This window comes from Vulpes lagopus, chromosome 4 (assembly GCF_018345385.1).
Source record: "Vulpes lagopus strain Blue_001 chromosome 4, ASM1834538v1, whole genome shotgun sequence".
NCBI lineage: Eukaryota > Metazoa > Chordata > Mammalia > Carnivora > Canidae > Vulpes > Vulpes lagopus.
In genome coordinates, this window is record NC_054827.1 from 134,849,008 (window position 1) to 134,866,816 (window position 17,809).

Genomic DNA, 17,809 nt, shown 5'->3' on the forward strand with positions numbered 1-17,809 from the left:
CTCACATCAGCTACTTGCCAGCGGTGTGACCTGATGCAAGTTACCTGACGTCTCTGTGCTCTAGTTTTCATACCTGCAAAGTGGAGTGGAAACAAATAGTACCTGCTTCACAGGGTTATTGTAAGGGTTAAATGAGTTCATACCTGTCAGGTACTGGGCATGGTATTTATACAAAGGATGCATCAATATGTGACTATTATTATTATTTTGAAATATTTTATTTATTCATGAGAGACACACACAGAGAGAGAGAGAGAGAGAGAGAGAGAGGAGGAGGCAGAGACACAGGCAGAGGGAAAAGTAGGCTCCATGCAGGGAGCCCGATGTGGGATTCAATCCCAGGACTCCAGGATCACGCCCTGGGCCGAAAGCAGGCACTAAACCGCTGAGCCACCCAGGGATCCCCAATATGTGACTATTATTAATTGTATTTTACTCTGGGTCTAACCCTTGGGGCTGGTTTTCAGAGTTCTTACTGGAGTTTTGTGCTAAGTGACCTTCACATTGTGTCTTCCCCTTAAACCCACTTTTTGTCTTGGGTCTTCCTAATTACTTCTGGTTATGCGTCCCCTCCCTTTGCCTTTTCCAGAGTGATCTTGTTTTGTCTCCTAGCCCGCACCCCCCTTTGCTTTGCTCTTTCTCCCACCGCCCTAGTGGGTCGGCTGCGCACCGGAGGACCTTGTCCGGGTCGTGACCTTGGTGCTCCCCGTTTGCTCATCTCGCCTTCCCGGTGCCCGTGTTCCCAGGAGGCAGGCCACGTGCCTGTCCCGCAGGAGCCCTGCCTGCCCAAGTGTGACTAATGGGAAAATCCTGTGTTGAGGACTTTTGTGGCTCTCTGTTTAATCATGCTCCTCTTCCTGTTCCTGGAAGGAGGGGGATTGCGGGGCCCGGGTGGGTGGGACAGGAGGCCTTGTCCCTGCCTTGCTGCCTCGGGAGCCCCTGGTGGCAGCTGTGCCCTCACCTGTGGGGCCTATGCAGAGACTGTGTCCCCCCACATTTAACCCAGCCTCCTCCAAGTGTGGCTCCTGTGGTTCACTGCCCCTTCTGGCAGGTTGGTATTGTGTCCCCAGCTGAGCTGTAAGCTTTGTGAGGCCTTTACAGTTTTTACCACTCATAATGATCATGGCAACAATAAAAACCAGCATTATGGGGCACTCACTCTGTGCTAGGCCATTGGGTAAACCCAAGTTCACCTCATTTAATGCTCAGAAACGATTCTCGTATTGTCTGCATTTTAGGGATTAGGAAACTGAGGCACAGGAAATGAATGGACTTAACCTGGGGTCACTGAGCTAAGGAGCAAGTTGAATAAACAGAGCAGCTGAGAACATGCTAGCTTCTGCTTTTGCTGCGTTCTTTCTAGGGAGCAGCTTTGGTGCGGGACATGGGTGTTGCTTGTCATAGACCTGGGTTCAGGTCCTGGCCATTCCCCAGATGAGTGACCTTGACTTCAATCTTTTGTTCTTCATTTTATTTTTTAAAGATTTCACCTATTTGACAGAGAGAGAGAGAGCACAAGCAGGGGGAGCGGCAGGTAGAGGGAGAGGGAGAAGCAGGCTCCCCTGCTGAGTAGGGAGCCCAAAGTGGGGCTCAATCCCAGGACCCTGAGATAATGACCTGAGCCAGACCCTTAATGGACTGAGCCACTCAGGCATTCCAATATTTTGTTCTTTAATGTCCCCATTTCTAAGATGGGTTTGATAATAACACTTATCTCAGAATCATGACAATTAAAAAAAAAAAAAAAAGAAAGATAATGGGAGTAAAAAGGCCTGGCACATAAGGAGCCCTCAGTAAGGTCCACTGTTCTTAGCAGCTGGTGCTGGAGTGGCTGGACTTCCCTGAGGCCTTGGATGTGGTCTCTCGGCCAGTCTTCTCCTTGAAACCCATGCTTAGTTCCAGTCTGCTCAGCAACACCGAGTTGTTTTCCCACGTGGTTAGTTTGTGTTGTGTTCTGGAAGGTGGAAATGACTTGGCTGAACTCCGATCCTGGCAGGGGCAGGTTATACCAGAACCCAGGGACCTAGATCCTGGAGGCCTGGTCCTCTGTGCCAGCCCTGTCTCGGTGAAGCTCTGGAGGAGTCAGTGGTTCCTAAGGGACCCCCTTGCCTCACCCTCGCTCTTGCTGTTTCTGCTGAAAACAGGCCAACTGGCCTTGTCCTCTTCTCCCTATTTAGTGGTTTCGTCCTGACACTTGCCGTTCGCTCCCTCCCAGAGTATAAGTAATTTCTAACCTCGTCCCTGCTTGGCCTCTTGCAAGGAATGTGTACACGAACAGATCTGGTAGGAATTGCAACCCTGTGAAAAGTGGGCAGTGGCTTTGGTAAGGGCGTGTAAACTCCTCTTCTGTTTGTCATCCCTTTACACATCTAGCCATCTGGAATGTCATGGAGCCCCATGAAAATCTAGTCGAGGGCCAATTCCCCAAGCTGGGTTTAGGAATGTGCTGCTATTTGCAGCCTTCTTTTGAGTCTTTGCTAACTGCAACCTTCTATTGATTTCTATGAGCACAGGGGCTTGCTGGTATACTAACATCTTTCAGAAAGGGCTTACCCAACAAGTGTGTAAAGCTACAGGCTGTATCAGTTGCCCAGCTCTGAAAATAATCTTTTTTTGGTTTTTAAAAACTGTCAGTATTTGGCAAATGGGAGTGTAAGTACACAGGACACTCTGTCCTACAAATAGCATCTTGACAAAACTGCTGATCGAGTTACAGGGAAAGTGGATACTCAGTTACCCAGGAGCCCTTCTGGGAGGGGATAGACTGTGCTTTCCCAGCTTCACAGGTTCCCTGTAGCAAATGGTTAAGGGGTTGCACAGTGCTCCAGAACTGCGAGAGGGATGACATGCAAAAACAGGGCACCCTCCCCTCCACTTGGGGGGAGACAGGTGTGTTTGACTTAAACCAGGGTTTTCCTGTGAGTTCTGTGTCACATTTGGGTTTCCTCACTCTGACCACAATTGTGTGCCTGGGTGATGTGCGTTATAGTGAAGGGGGTGGGGAAAGTGTCGGCAGGTGTGTCGTGGTTCTTCTGTCTGGCTCATTTCCCTGCCTCTACCTAGTGATGTTATATTAGGCCACCGATTGATTTACTTGCAAAATGAGGATCTCATCCACCCTCTTGGCTACCTCCCTGGGATTAGAGGTTTCAATAAAGTAATGACTGTAAAAGCTTCAAGTGTCCTTAGGGTGGGAACTTTTATATCTCGTATGGTGCCTCTAGCTAATGAGTATGATTGAAGATTTTCCTCGTCCTGCACCTCGCTTTCTTTCCCTTCCTCTCTCCTTTTTCTGAAAGATTTTTAGATGCCGTGTAACTCACAGTGTTAGTACATACTACATTTGTGCCAGCTATTGAATTGCTTCTAAGTACAATACTTAGGAATAATATGAAAACCTAACAGCTGTGAATAAGATGCTTTTCAACAGATGGGAGTTTTCCTTTCACCTTTATAGTTATGGAGGGTAAAACAGCATTACACTTTCGAGTGATCTTTTGCCTCTGCAGTTAAAAAAAATTAAAAAAAAAAGATTTTATTTATTCATGAGAGACACAGAATGAGAGAGAGAGAGAGGTAGAGACACAGGCAGAGGGAGAAGCAGGCTCCATGCAGGGAGCCCGACGTGGGACTCGATGCCGGGTCTCTAGGATCATGCCCTGGGCTGAAGGCAGCGCTAAACCGCTGAGCCACCCGGGCTGCCCTGCAGTTAAAAATTAATACTGGGTAGTTTTATGCTGCTAGATCTTTTTTAAAAAATGAATTTATTTTAAATTTCATTTTGCTCTAACTGGTTGTAATCATTTTCTATGAAGATTTTTACATTAAAAAAAGACGCATGCTGATTTCAGTATTCATCATACATAGTAGGGTCATTTAGAGAGAGGCAGCCTTTTTAGGGTTTAAGGGTGTTAACAGTGGGTGGGTGTGGACCTGGGCTCTAGCCCAGCTCTGTGGTCAGCTGGTGATGGTTTAACCTACCTCTTTACGGTGAGGTATGTGTCATTGGATGAAATTTAGGGCCACCTCCACTCTTCCAGGCCCTATGAGACCGTGGCTAAGAGTGCAGGGTCAGGGGGTAATGAGAAGACCTACCTGAACCTACAGAGCCCTGAACCATGAGCATTGCTTTTGCTTACACCCATCTTGAAGACCCCAAGATGTGCCCTGCAGCTTGGGGTCCGCTGGGGGCTCTTCAGCCTTCCCTGCTTTGGAGCTGTGGTTGGTGGCCTCCTCGCCTGTGTCCCAAGGCAGGTAACGGCAAGTTGACCTCGTTCTAGTCTGGGATGCGGTCTGGTCAGATGAGCCTTCTGTTGTCTTCTGAATGCAGACGATTGTTTGAAGGACTCTGGAAGGTTCAGGAACGATCCAGATGTTGGCTTCTCTAAACAGTGGGATCCTAGAGTTAATCCTCTCTCAAGGAGCGTCTGTGGGGTTGTGCCTGTGGCCTGTGTTCAATCTTTTGATGTCCTTGGGGAATTGTGTTTGGTCAGGGAGTTCTGTAGCCTTTAAAATAACTTCAAGTGATGAATCCAACACAGTTGTGGAGAGTGCTAGGGACTTTCAGTGCTAGGGACTTTCTCTGACTCTGCAAAGTAAGTTTTCCCCTTCTAGTTTCAGTTGAAACCTATGATGAGAAATATTTACAGTATCCATCATTATTTTTAAGTATCTTTGTATCTTGATATTAACCTTACCTTAGTTTTAATCCTTTTTTTCCGATAGCTACCTGGGGTTCAGGAGTGATTCAGTTTTGCTCCTCAATCTCCTGCTTTTGCTCCTCAATCTCCTGCCTGTCAAGAACATTTGTTCCCTTTTTATCCAGCCAAATTAGAGTTTTCTTTTGAAACCTAACGTAAAGTCCCTTTGCTTCCTGGATCACACTAATTGCTTCCCTTCCCACACCTATGGTACATATACAAAGAAACGGAAGCTGAAGGTTGGGCTGTGCTCCAAACATTCCTTTGTGAGTAATTGGGATGGAAATTCAAGTGCATTTTCCCGTTAAAAATAATAATTAGGGGGCGCCTGGGTGGTTCAGTTGGTTAAGTGTCGGATTCTTGATTTCGGCACAGGTCGTGATCTCGGGGTCCTGTGATTGAGCCCCATGTTGGGCTCCCTGCTCAGCCGGGAGTCTGCTTCTCCCTCTGCACCTCCACCCAGCTCATGCACACTCTTTCTCTCATTCTCTTAAGTAAATAAATAAATCTTTTAAAAAAGAAAAAAAAAATTAGGCTCCCACAAAGGGAAATTTAAAATGGATAAAATGGGACTTTGTGAACTTTTTAATATAAAAGTTGAAAGAATCATAATGTGGGTCCTGGTATACTGATCATTTAGAGTCAACATTTTGCCATATTGCTTGCTCACCCTGTCTACCTAGCTATCCATCTGTTTACCTACTTCCTTGCTGGACTATTTGAAATCAAGTTGCAGACATTATTACATTTCTCCCTAACTACCTCTATCATGCCTCTTGTGGGATTAAGGACTTCCTTCTACGTAACCACAATACCATAATTATACCTAAGAAAATAAACAGTAACGTCTCTAATACTGCCTTAACCCAGTTTCCTCAGTTGTCCTCAAAATATACTTTATGGCTGCTTTGAAATTTTTTATTATTGATTAAAATCTTGAGCAAGGCCCCAGTCATCGTTTACATACTGTATTTGGTTATTTTAGTTTCTAACAAGAGCCAACATTTAGCCAAGTACTGGGGAAGGGAAGAAAACTTCTTGGCCTCTGGCAATATTTTGAGATCTTTGGCTGCTTGTCCCTCCCTGTCTCCCTGTCCCACTCTTCATGCCTGCCTCCAGATCCTGGGGTGCTCCTTCTGCCCTGGGCCCTCTGTTTTGGCATCTCCAGGGGGCAGCTGATCTCACACAGGTATTAACGGAAACCCCGGGCACAGCCTCATTTTTCAAGGGACCTCTTAGCTGAAGATTTCTGTAGATTGAGGATTCATAGCTGGGCGTTGGTGGTGTATGCACATCCTGCAGAGGAAGCTTCGAGGCCTCTCTCTGTCCCCCAGGTTGTCTTTGCTGCCCAGATCAGAGTTCTGTGCTCCAGTGTCATGAAGCACTGCAAAGACTTTGACAAAATAATGGTAACTGAGTGACTGTACTGTATGCATGGGGAAGGATTTTGTGTCATGGGTGGGTGGACCCTGGGCAGCTGGGTCCTATCTGGATATCTCCTCCCTGCCTGGGCACAGTTTCGGAGTGGGGGAGGGAGGGGCTGGAACAGCTGTTTATCTGGGAGCTGTTTAGAAGTTGGCAGCTGCCTTAAGTTTCACTACAAAGTTTAGCACTTATTTATATACTGACTTCCATTGTCTTCCCGTCTCAATCTAAGCTCGTTTGTTCTCCCCCATATATTTTAAGCTTTTTCAATTTGTCTGCGTGAATGCCGGGTCTCTATAAAATTTTTTTTTTTTAATTTTTATTTATATATGATAGTCAAAGACAGAGAGAGAGAGGCAGAGACACAGGCAGAGGGAGAAGCAGGCTCCATGCACCGGGAGCCCGATGTGGGACTCGATCCCGGGTCTCCAGGATCGTGCCCTGGGCCAAAGGCAGGCGCCAAACCGCTGCGCCACCCAGGGATCCCCGCCGGGTCTCTATAACTGGCAGTGTCCGGGGATGGTCTTGAAGGCTCTATGACTTGGGTTGTCTCTGTAGCCAAAGATAGAAATAATTTGGGGATGATTGAGTTTTGTAGAGTTTGCTTTGCATTTTGCCCCTTGCATGAGTGTATGTAGTTGATTTAAACTGTGTTTAAACAGTTAACTTAATAAAGGAGGTTGTTTTGCAGAAGCTATAGGTCAGTCCTGCTCAAGTGGGCAGGCTGGTCAGGAGCCCCGTCCTCAAGCACCTGGCTAAGCTGCATGCAGGCTCTTACCAGCTTTTAACTGGTGTGATTTGGGGCAAGTGACATACCCTCCCTGAACCTGTGATTCTCCTCCTCTAAAAGGACAGTACCTACCTCATAGTGTTGTGACCTGCTGAAACTCTACATATGATAGACCCCCCCCTTCCGAGGTCTAACGAAACACATTAATTTTTATGCAGCAAACTCATTGGAATAGAGATTGTAAATAGCCTCGTGTGAGATCAGAGCAGGTTTTGCCACCAATGAGTCTGTCGGATTTAGTTTTTGCTATGGAATGAATCCTAAAAGTGTTTGTTCTCAGAGCTTTGGGGATTTTGCCTTGTGGACACAAGAGGGCGGGTGGACTTGTGTTTTAATCACCAGTCACACTTTGTGGATAGGGCTGGAGAAGGTTGGGAAACCATGGAGAACCACTGGCTCCAGCTCATGATTTTTCAGCTGAGCAAACTGAGGTCCACAGAGGTAAAGTGACTTGTTCAAATCACAGAGGTGGCTATTTCCCTTTTAGGGAAATGTACGTCTATGGATCTTAGTAAACTAGACCAAAAATAGCTTGCTCTTGGGCACTGTGATTTGAATCTTCACTAAAAACAAAATAGGGTGTGTATGTGTGTGTTTAAAAGCGATTTTCCAACCAAACTCTGTGGGTAATCTACATACTAGCCAAGTGCCTTTTTCATCACAGAGTTGTCGGGTCATTCTGCTGAGAAACCCTAGATTCTGAGACTGCATACCCTTTCCTGATAAAAGGGGAAGGATAGCTTTCAGAAGCATCAAAATGTTCCTTGGTTGGAACAAAGCTGCTTGGGAGAGGTCACAAGGACCTCCTTATCTGTAGTCTCTAGTTATTAGCTTCGTCTTCCCCATTGTCTAGCAACCTTGAGCTATGCCCACTGGGTTTGAGGAATGCCATTTCCATGCTATTCCTTCTCGGCTCCTGTGACCACTGAGGTCATTTGGAAATACAAGTATTATTTGGAAGCAAGCTAAAAAAACTGCTTTTGATTTTGTGGATTGACTTGGAGCCATTCCTCAGACCTCTTCCTCAGTTCCTTGCCATCTGCAAGCTTTTTATATCAAGTCTTCTTTTGTGACTTTCTTAATGGGATCTTGGCAAAATGCAACACATTTGAGTGGGTGCTCAAAATGCAGTGAATTAACCAAAGCTGGCCAGGTAGGAAAAACCCAGAGGAGTTTGATAAATGCTGGCTTTTGTTGGATGTTTTTTACTCGTAATATTGTGGAAGGGAATCACATTTATCAGTGAGAGCCAAGAACTTTCTGCTTCGGCAGCTCTTGCTGGGCATGGGGCAGCTCGAGATGAGGCTGGGTCGACCTGGGTTGTGGCCTCTGTCAGGTGAGCTGTGATGTTGGAGAGAGGAGGGAAGTCAGAGATGGGGGACAAAAGGCAGTTTTGTAGTTGTTCTTCCCATGAACCTCTTTGGAATCTGGCATTGGGCATTTTCAAAACCTGTCCTACTTCCTGCTGTGCTAATTGGAACCCACAGTTTTGAAGTTTGGGAAGCCTTAACCTAAGTTCTAAAATACCAGAGCAAACCAGCATTTCGCATGTAACAGAAAAGTAATTAAGTGATGAAATATTATTGAAAGAACCCTAATTAAAATATACCTCAAACAGGCATTTGTAGTTGGATGGTGCCCAATGACAAGTCCTAGTTTTACATGCCCAGAGACCAAGGCTTCCAGAAGGTAAGAGGAAACAGTCTAGAAGCAGGCAGGAGCCAGCCTGTCTGGTTTAAATCCAGGCACTGCCACTGGGTAGCGGTGTGACCTTGAGAAGGTCATCCTACCTTCCTGTGCCTGCTTTCCCCATCTGGAACATGAGGATATACCTCTATGTCCTAGGTTTATTGGTAATAGAAATGTGAACTACTCCGAGCCACGTCTCTCCTGGAACACCATCTCTTCTGGAACACCGTCTCTTCTGGAACACTGTCTCTTCTGGAACACCATCTCACTCAGAACCATTCCCCTCCTTACCATGGCTCTGTCTGCTTTCTGTTCTGACTCTGGTTCCTGGTCCCTTACTGTGCTGGGCTTTCCAGCTTGGATGGACTTCTCCCTATGGGTTATTAATTAGCCCAGCTGGAGATTTGGGGTATGCCTCTGGGCTGTGCCCTGAATGCCAGTGCCCTGTCCTTTCATTGTCCTCTCCTATCCCCTCAGTCTCTGGCCAGGCCTCCCTGTCTCCACGAGCTGCTCCTCTGCCCGGCCGCCCCCTGGTCTCAACAGGTGTCATCTCTTCTTACTTATTGTGAGAGAAAATGGAAGATGTCATGCACGTTGTTCCCTCAACTTCTCCAGCCCACTGTTGGGGGCTCTAACTCTCAGACCCGCTGCTTCAGGAAGAAGTGGGTTGGTTTTTGTTCCAGTGTTTGATCTTTCTTCTTTGTATGGAAATCTTCTCAAGGCTATCACTCCATATTCTTTCTCAGTCTCTCCCTCTTGCTCCTTCTGTATAGAAATATGTTGGATTAGGGGTGCCTGGGTGGCTGAGTCGTTGAACTCTGACTTTGGCTCAGGTTGTGCTCCTGGGGTCCTGGGATCAGGTCCCACATCTTCTCCCTCTGCCTATGTCTCTGCCTTTCTCTCTCTTTCTGTGTGTGTCTCTCATGAATAAACAAATAAAATCTTAAAAAAAAAATACATTGATTTCAACCAAATCAAAGCAAAACAAAACACCAAGTAGAAATTTCTTCCTCTCAGCTTCTTTTTGCTCCTACTGGGCATCCAGGAAGAGTAAACTGAGCTCAGTCTCTATTCTTCAACCCAGGGGATCTAGTCTTACATTCCAGGCTACTGAAAAACTGTGCCCTCCAAGGCCATGAAGCTCTCCCATGGATCGTTTTTCCGTCCTATTTGTTATTTTATTTGTTCATTGTATATGTGTATGTATTTTAGGATTTTTAAGTTTATTTCAAGAAACTACAGAGAAACAGGACGTAAGGTACAACAAGGAGAAAGTTAAAAGAATTCCACTGGCTTCCTAAATTAGAAACTAATGGTTTCCCATGAGTTCTTCTACATTGCCTGATTCATCTGAGCACGTCTCAATTCTTTTTCTAAAGAGCCTTCTTAGGTTGTTTGTTTCTTGTTTCTTTTTTTAAATTGTGTTAAGAACATTTAACATGAGATCACTCTCTAGACAAAATTTTAAGTGCAGGATAAGTATTGTTAACAGCAGGCCCATGTCGTAAAATGTGCCGGAAATGTTACATCCGTGGAATGCCAACTACCCACTTTCCTCTCCCCCACTCCTGGCAACCACCGTGTGACTCTCTGGTTCTATAAATTTGACTCTTGGATGGTTCATAAAGTGGAATCATGCAGTGTTTGTCCTTCTGTGACTGGCTTTTTTCATGTAGCATAGTGTCCTGCAGGTGCAAATATATACATTGTCACATATGGCAGGATTTCCTCTTTAAGGCTAAAGGGGATTGAGTTGTCTGTATACACCATGGTTTCTCTATCTGTTCAGCCATCAGTGAACATTTAGGTTGTTTCCATAGCTTGGCTACTGTGAATGATACTGCTGTGAACATGGGAAGCAGGTATCTCTCGAAGATCCTGATTTCAGTCCTTTTGGATAAATAGGCTCAGGGGGACTGCTAGATCACAGGGTAGTTCTATTTTTAATTTTATGAGGAACTACCATATTGTTTTACATAGTGGCTGCCCCATTTTCCATTTCCTTCCTATTTTAATTGCTCTCTTGCAGCATCTGACCTCGCTGACTGCTTATCCCTTCTGGAATCTCTATCCTCCACATTCTAGAGGAGAGCCCTGGCTTTTCTTCCTCAGCTTCCTCATGGAGTAGAACCAGTTGCTTAATGGATATCTTCCAACTAGTCGTGGAAATATGCTTACCTTTCCATAGGCTTAGCTTTCCATACGCTTACCTCTATCTCCACATGTTCAAAACTGAGCTCGTGATATTGTCCTTTCCATGCCAAGTATATTGCTAAGGCTGCTGGAACAAAGTACCACAAACTGGGCGTCTTAAACAAGAGAAGTTTATTATCTCACAGTCTGGAGGGTAGAATTAATTCTAAGATCAAGATCGGCAAGGTTTCCTCCTTCAGAGGGCCATGAAGAATCTATTCCATGCTTCTCTCCTTGTTGCTGGTGGTTTGCTGGCAATCTTTGGCCTTCTTTTGCCTTTGGAAGCATCATCCCATCTCTGCCTTTATCTTCACATGGTATTCTTCCTCTGTGCTCACCTGCCTCCAAATTTTCCCTTTTATAAAGTCAGCAGTCAAATGGGATTTGAGTCCACTCAAATGACCTCATTTTAATTTGATTATCTTTGTAAGGACCTTGTCTTTTAGTAAGATCACATTCTGAAGTACTTGGGGTACTTCAGCATTTGAATTGGGAGGAAATAAAATTCAACACCAGGCAAACTTCCTTTTTCTTTTTTCTTCAGGTTATTTCCCATCTCAGAGAATGGCATCTATGTCTGCCATATGACTCATCATGCAGAAACGTGGGCATTATCCTGATCAAGTCACTTGCCCTTCTATGAACTTGGGGTTCAGAGCCCATAGAACTTAGAGGCAAAACTTTGGAATAGGAGCCTTCATAGCAGTATATGTTTTCAAAGGGGTCTTTGATTCCCAACTGACAACCTCTGCTTTGTCTTTCTACCACCTTGGTACAAAAGTAATACATGTGAATTTTGCAAAATTGTAGATAAGTATAAAAATAAAGTTTAAAATTATCCCATTCAGTTACCTGGAATCATTTAATATTTTGGTCATTGCTTTGTACATTTTATGCCTTTATGCATTTTTTAAAATAGTTGAACCATTCTGCAAGTAAGATGTTGAATCAAGCTTTTCGTTTTTTTGAAAAGATTTTATTTATTTATTTTTTAGAGATAGAGTGAGGGAAGGGGCAGAGAGAGGAAGAGGGAAAGAATCTCAAGCAGACTCTGCACTGAGCAGGGAACCCAATATGGGACTCGATTTCAGGACCCTGAGATTATCACCTGAGCCAAAATCAAGAGCTGGATGCTTAACTGACTGAGCCACTGAGGCACCCCTGAGTTAAGTTTCTTGAATTCAACATCGTAATTTCAGTGTTTTCTCATGTCTTTGCAAAATTTTTATGAATAGTTTTAAATGATGCGTATTATTCCATCAAATGGGTAGACAATGATTAAGTTAGATATTTTCTTATTATTCCACTGTCAAACAGTTAGGTTTTTGCCATTTTTTGACTTATAAATAATGCAGCAACAACTCCTGCTATGAATTTGGGCTCAAACAGTTTGTTTATAATTCAGATATGATTCAACTGGGGGTAAAGGAGAAAGATGGCCGGTGTCTCTAAACAAGTTATTAGCATAAATTGAAGGAAAGCTAAATTAACCTAAGCTAACAAATGTTTTTAGGCATTATTTGTTAATATTTACTTTGTGATTTTAGTTGCCTTAAATTTGAAGAGCTTCTTGTGGCTAGTGGATAGTCCAGTTCTGTCAAGCTGGTGACTAAACACTTTTATGACGCTTATCTTTTCCTAAACATTCTTCCAAGTGCTTTATGTATTAGTATATTTAATCCTTATAATGACTCCATGAGTTAGTCTTCTGGTTACTTTTGGTATATAATAAATCACCTCAAATCTTAGTGGCTTAAAACAAGAGTCACTCGTTTTGCTTAGGAACCTCCAACTCGGGCAGGGTTCATCAGAAACGGCTCACGTTTGCTCCACGTGACATCAGCTGGGACCATAGAGCCTACTTCTAGGATGGCTCATTTACATAGTTGGCAAGTTGATGACTATCATTGGTTTCTTTTCTTGGGGACACTTGGACTTCCTCACAGCATGGTGCCTGTGTTCCAAAAGCAAGTGCCCTGAGTGACAGGAAGTGGAAGCTGTTGGTTTCTTAGGGCCTGGAGCTTGGGAACTGACAGAGCATCACTCCAACATACTCCATTGGCTGGGCGGAGCCCAGAAGATATATTCAAGGGGAGGAGATACAGACTTTTCCATTGGAAGAGAATCAAAAGATTTGGGGCCATGTTTTAAAATCATTATAGAAAGGTACAGTCATTTGATTTTGTTTCACAATGAGGAAACTGAGGACAGAGCAGTTAAATAATTTGCCGAAGGTGACATGCCTAGTAGGTGGCCACGCTGTTATTTATGCCAGGCAGTGTGACCTTGTAACTTCAGTGCTATAGGGCATCTCTCTGTAATTCATGTTTCACTAATTTAGATTCATATCTCCTTCAGTTTTTCCATGGTACAGTAATTACATGAGATTAAGTGACTGATACTGTTTATAAATCATGGACTCTAAATATGTAGTGTTTGCAAGGGTTTGCTGCATGTCAAATTAATGAAGACACATTCTCAACCACCTGATTCAGGAGGGACTGTTGGCTTCAACTCCGAGCCTCTCCGCTTTCCTCTGTCTTCCTAGTGCCCCCCAAAGAGAATTGGTTATCCCCTCCAGATTGAAACAGGCCGTGACTCGGAGTAAAACTCTCTCAGTCTTAGAAGTTGTCTGCTTCAACTATTCCTGTTGCATGGAATATGTGTTATTAAAAAGGAATTAATTAATAAGACTCACTTAGAATTGTAAAGGGCATTAAAGAAAGGTTCCTGGTTTTTACTAAAATCCTAAATTGGATGACATATTTGCATATGGTTAGGGAAGTGTGTGTGTGTGTGTGTGTGTGTGTGTATATGTGTGTGTGGTGGTGTGGGTATGTGCTTCCCTTTATTTGTTCATCCATTTAATATATTGATTCCTGGAAGAATAATCAGAAAAAAAATATAGGTTATCCCCAATTCTAGAGATTGTGTGATAAAATAATGAATGCAACCTTTTACAAACCTAAGAAACCAACAGTTTCCTTTCCTGTTCAAAGGTAATGGGTATTTCCACATGAACTACTGATAGCCCTTTGTTGTACAGCCTCTGGTTTGCAAATTGGGCTTCTGTCGAATACTATTTGCTGCAGTGATGAAATGTGGTTATTTCACGCCTTCTATTTGCCCCATACGATCATTGCCATGAAGATTCTTTTTTTAATCAAAATACTCTTTGAGAGAGCTTGTAATTAAATGTATCTAGTTTTCCAGTTTCTGGGTTTCTTAAGTAACATCAGGAATCTCCCTGATGCAGAGAACTTCGTTTCATCATTTGAGAACCTGAGTATTCCAAATCATGCCACTTCATTTCGATCAAATATGACGTTTTTCTTTACTCTTCGTCCTACCTGACCTTCATTTGATAATTCTCTTCTCATTTTGTGTCTGTGGGCTGGTACCTTGCTGGTTTTCTATGTAGTTGGTTGGCTCTTTGTCTCTTGTCTTTGTTGATCATGTCTCCTGATGTCCACACCAGGTTCTCTGCTTCTCACTCTCCTTCCTAGAGAAGATTCAGGTCCCCATGTGTAGGGACCTCTTGGGACCTGTTGGCACCTTTGGTGATAAGTCCATGTGATACTTGGACATGTCCACAAGCAAATTTCTCCTTTTCTTCAAAAGATGCCCCCTTCCTAGCTGCCCTATTTTTGAAGTCATAAACTAGGTCCTCACTGTTAGCTTTTCTCCTGTTGCCCTGTGTATAGCTTTTCTCCTGTTGCCCTGTGTATACTTTTGACCGCATTTCTCTCAGTCTGTGATGATCTGCCCACGTGTTTTGTTTAGGGATCATTTCTGATGTTTCTCTACATGCTCTAAGATGTTGTTGGCCAAGTCATGTTGTTTATCACTGTATCCACTTCCCAGCCTTATGCCTTTCACCTAATGGACATATGATAAATTTTAATTAGGATAAGTGAATGAACAAAAAATGCATATGCTTCCATTTACATGTTTGCACCCCAGGCCCAAATCTTGACACCATCCTGTACTTTTCTCTCTTTTTCATACTCTAAATCTGTCAATATACTAAGCCCTTCTAAAACATAAGCTCCATGAAGACAAGGATCTTTGTTTGTCTTACTCCGTGATATATCACAAGTGCCTCAGATGGTACCCGCTGTGTAGTTGAGCATTTATTATGTTGTAAAAATGGTTCTAAATGTTTTATGTGCATTTATTTCATCTTCATAACACCCTAGAAGGGTGGATAGGTTCTAATTAGTATGCCCATTTCACAAGAAACTGAGGCATGGAGGTGCTAAGTTATCGCCCAGTGTTGCACTGCTGCTGGGTGGTGGAGTCAGGACCTGAACCCAAGGACCTGGGTCCTTGCTCCTAACCACTAAGCTTAGGGAAGGCTCTAAGGCCACCAGATGATTCTATATTTATTTTGTGCCTGACACTTCACCTGAACTCTGCCTGCTTTCCTCACCGTGTGGGTACTGCTGCAGATGAAGCAGCAGAGGCTGGCTTGAGAGGTTTTAAAGAAATGCCCCAGGGTGGGACTTAGTTTATGAGTAGCAGGGGCAAGATGGGAACTTGGACTTTTAGCCAAGCCTGGCCCTCAGCCTGTGCTCTGTATGGCCAGACCCGCTGGTCTCTGCATGGCCTGGGTTTTGGGAGCAGACTCCAATTTGATGTGAGCGTTTCCCAGGGTCCTCAGGCTTTTCTTGTCCTGGGCAGACATCTGATGCAACCATGTGTATTTCTTTCTGTAGACATTGGTGGCAGCCACACATTGCACTCCAGGACAGAGACGACCCCGGCGCCCACTAACAATACTGGGAATGGACACCCAGAATATATCGCGTATGCCCTTGTCCCTGTGTTCTTCATCATGGGTCTATTTGGTGTCCTCATCTGTCACCTGCTTAAGAAGAAGGGCTATCGTTGTACAACAGAAGCCGAGCAAGAGGTGGAAGAGGAGAAGGTTGAAAAGATAGGTAAATACTGGCAGTCTTTTTATGGAGATGGGGGGGTGGATTTCTTTTCTTTCCTTTTCCTTTTCCTTTTCCTTTTCCTTTTCCTTTTCTTTCTTTCTAATTTTATTTCTAAGTAGTCCCCACACCCAGTGTGGGGCCTGAACTCACAACCCAGAGCTCAGGAGTCACATGCTTTACTGACTGAGCTAAGCAGGTGGCCCAAGTGAAGGTTATTTTTATTTTTTTATTTTTTAAAGATTTTATTTATTAATTTATGAGACAGAGAGAGAGAGAGTGAGGCAGAGACACAGGCAGAGGGAGAAGCAGGCTCCATGCAGGGAGCCCGATATGGGACTCCAGGATCACACCCTGGGTGGAAGACAGGTTCTAAACTGCTGAGCCACCCAGGGATCCCCTAAGGTGATTTTTAAGTGAGAAATCGGTCACAGATACTTTCAGCTCTATGAAGCAAAATTATCCATTTTTTTTTTCTCAGAGTCAGAGAGAGAGAGAGAGAGAGAGAGAGAAAAGGGGGAGGTGGAGGGGCAGAGGGAGAGAGAGAGAATCTTAAGCAGGCTCCATACCCTTCATGGAGCCCTTCAAGGGGCTCGATTTCACAACCTGAGCTGAAATCAGGTGCTTAACCAACTGAGCCACACAGGTGCCCCCAAAATGATCCATCTTAATGTTAGGTGGTATGGTGGTGTGTCAGTCTAGATTTTGTAGTAACCACACCTGGAACCTGGCTTTCACTTATTAAATACCTACTAGCTCATTACTTGTGGCTCTGGGCAAGTTACATATGCTCTGGACTTCTGCTATGTGCAATTTAACTGGAATTTAATCTTAGTTAATTTAATGCCAATTTAATTAAAATTTTAATTTAATTTAAATGAGGACAGTAATCTCCACCTTGTAGGATTATTGTGGAATTTAGAGAGAAGATGCATTTGGTGTTTGGCACCTGGGGCGACTCCGTAAATATTAATCCTTACTATTTTTATTAAAAGAGAATCTAATAAGGGGAAATTTAAATAGCTCTTATCACTTTTGTGATATTACTTCTGCTGGGGGTGTTCTATCTTAAATCTATGTGATTGGAATTTATATTTATTAAATAAGTAATGGTGTCAACTGTGCAGTAAAAGTATGACAAGAAATGGTGCCTTAGTATTAATTTGAGGGTGTCTTACCTTTTCTTCTTAATATGGCGTTGTTAGGTAGTGTTTGGGAAAACCCAAGAGATAAAATGCTGTTTTCTCCATAGATGTTCTTTTCAACATTCTTTAGGGACGTTTCCTGACTTGGGCCATGAGGAGTAGTAGCTAACCTTCCATATCTCTTTCAGTTCTTCAAAGGGCAGTTTTTGCAGAAAGGGACCTTTGGAGTCAGTCACCTTTCAAGAGAACCCAAAGGGCAGAGCAGAGCAGAGGGAGCTTCTTCATTCTTTGCCAGCCTGCTGGCCTGTTGGTTTTTCCCACCCCCACTGACCTTTGAGGCAGAGAGAGAACCCGGTTGCAGGATGAGTCATGTGTAGCTCATGAGCAAACCAAAGCTGAGTGTTTGTCAACAGAAAGCGAGCCTCCTCCTCCCCTCCTTAACAGATGCTCTGTAGGCTGCCTTAGCAGTCAGCGTTTGCACTGTCCAACCAAATGTGCATTTTCATGGAGGAGGAAGCTGACTGTGGATGGAGAAGCCACTTCTCCAGGTACACGAATAGGACATTGCACACCTTGATTTGTTCTCTGTAAATGAGGGTGTGGAATATTTCAAACCCTCCCTCTTCCTTCCTCCCTGAAATTACACAGTTTCAGGGTGGAGGTTTGATTTTTTTTTTCAGAGATGGTCATATATACAGAATTTCTTAAAGTAAACCATGTTTGTGGGCAAACCACTCACCGCAGCCAAAGTTTAGGTTATTTGGAAGTGTGTTTAAACAAAAGAAGAGTCTTCTAAACATGGATGAATAATTACCCGATTTAAAAAAGAAATTCATACTCTATATAGTGTGTCTTCAGTTAAAATAAAATCCAAGGAGGATCGTATGTTTTGATTAACTATTTTCTTCCCATTTCCCCTAAAGGTTTAAG

At 43.8% G+C, this 17,809-nt stretch overlaps 1 protein-coding gene across 1 annotated transcript in view; it reads left to right on the plus strand.

Annotated features, from left to right (window-relative positions):
• RELL1 (RELT like 1) overlaps nt 1-17,809 on the plus strand; it is a 63,385-nt gene that overhangs the window by 14,769 nt on the left and 30,807 nt on the right. The window contains exon 2 of the mRNA XM_041752757.1: nt 15,516-15,740. Within this exon, the coding sequence (XP_041608691.1) occupies nt 15,516-15,740 (225 nt within the window). The remainder of the gene's footprint in view (nt 1-15,515; nt 15,741-17,809) is intronic.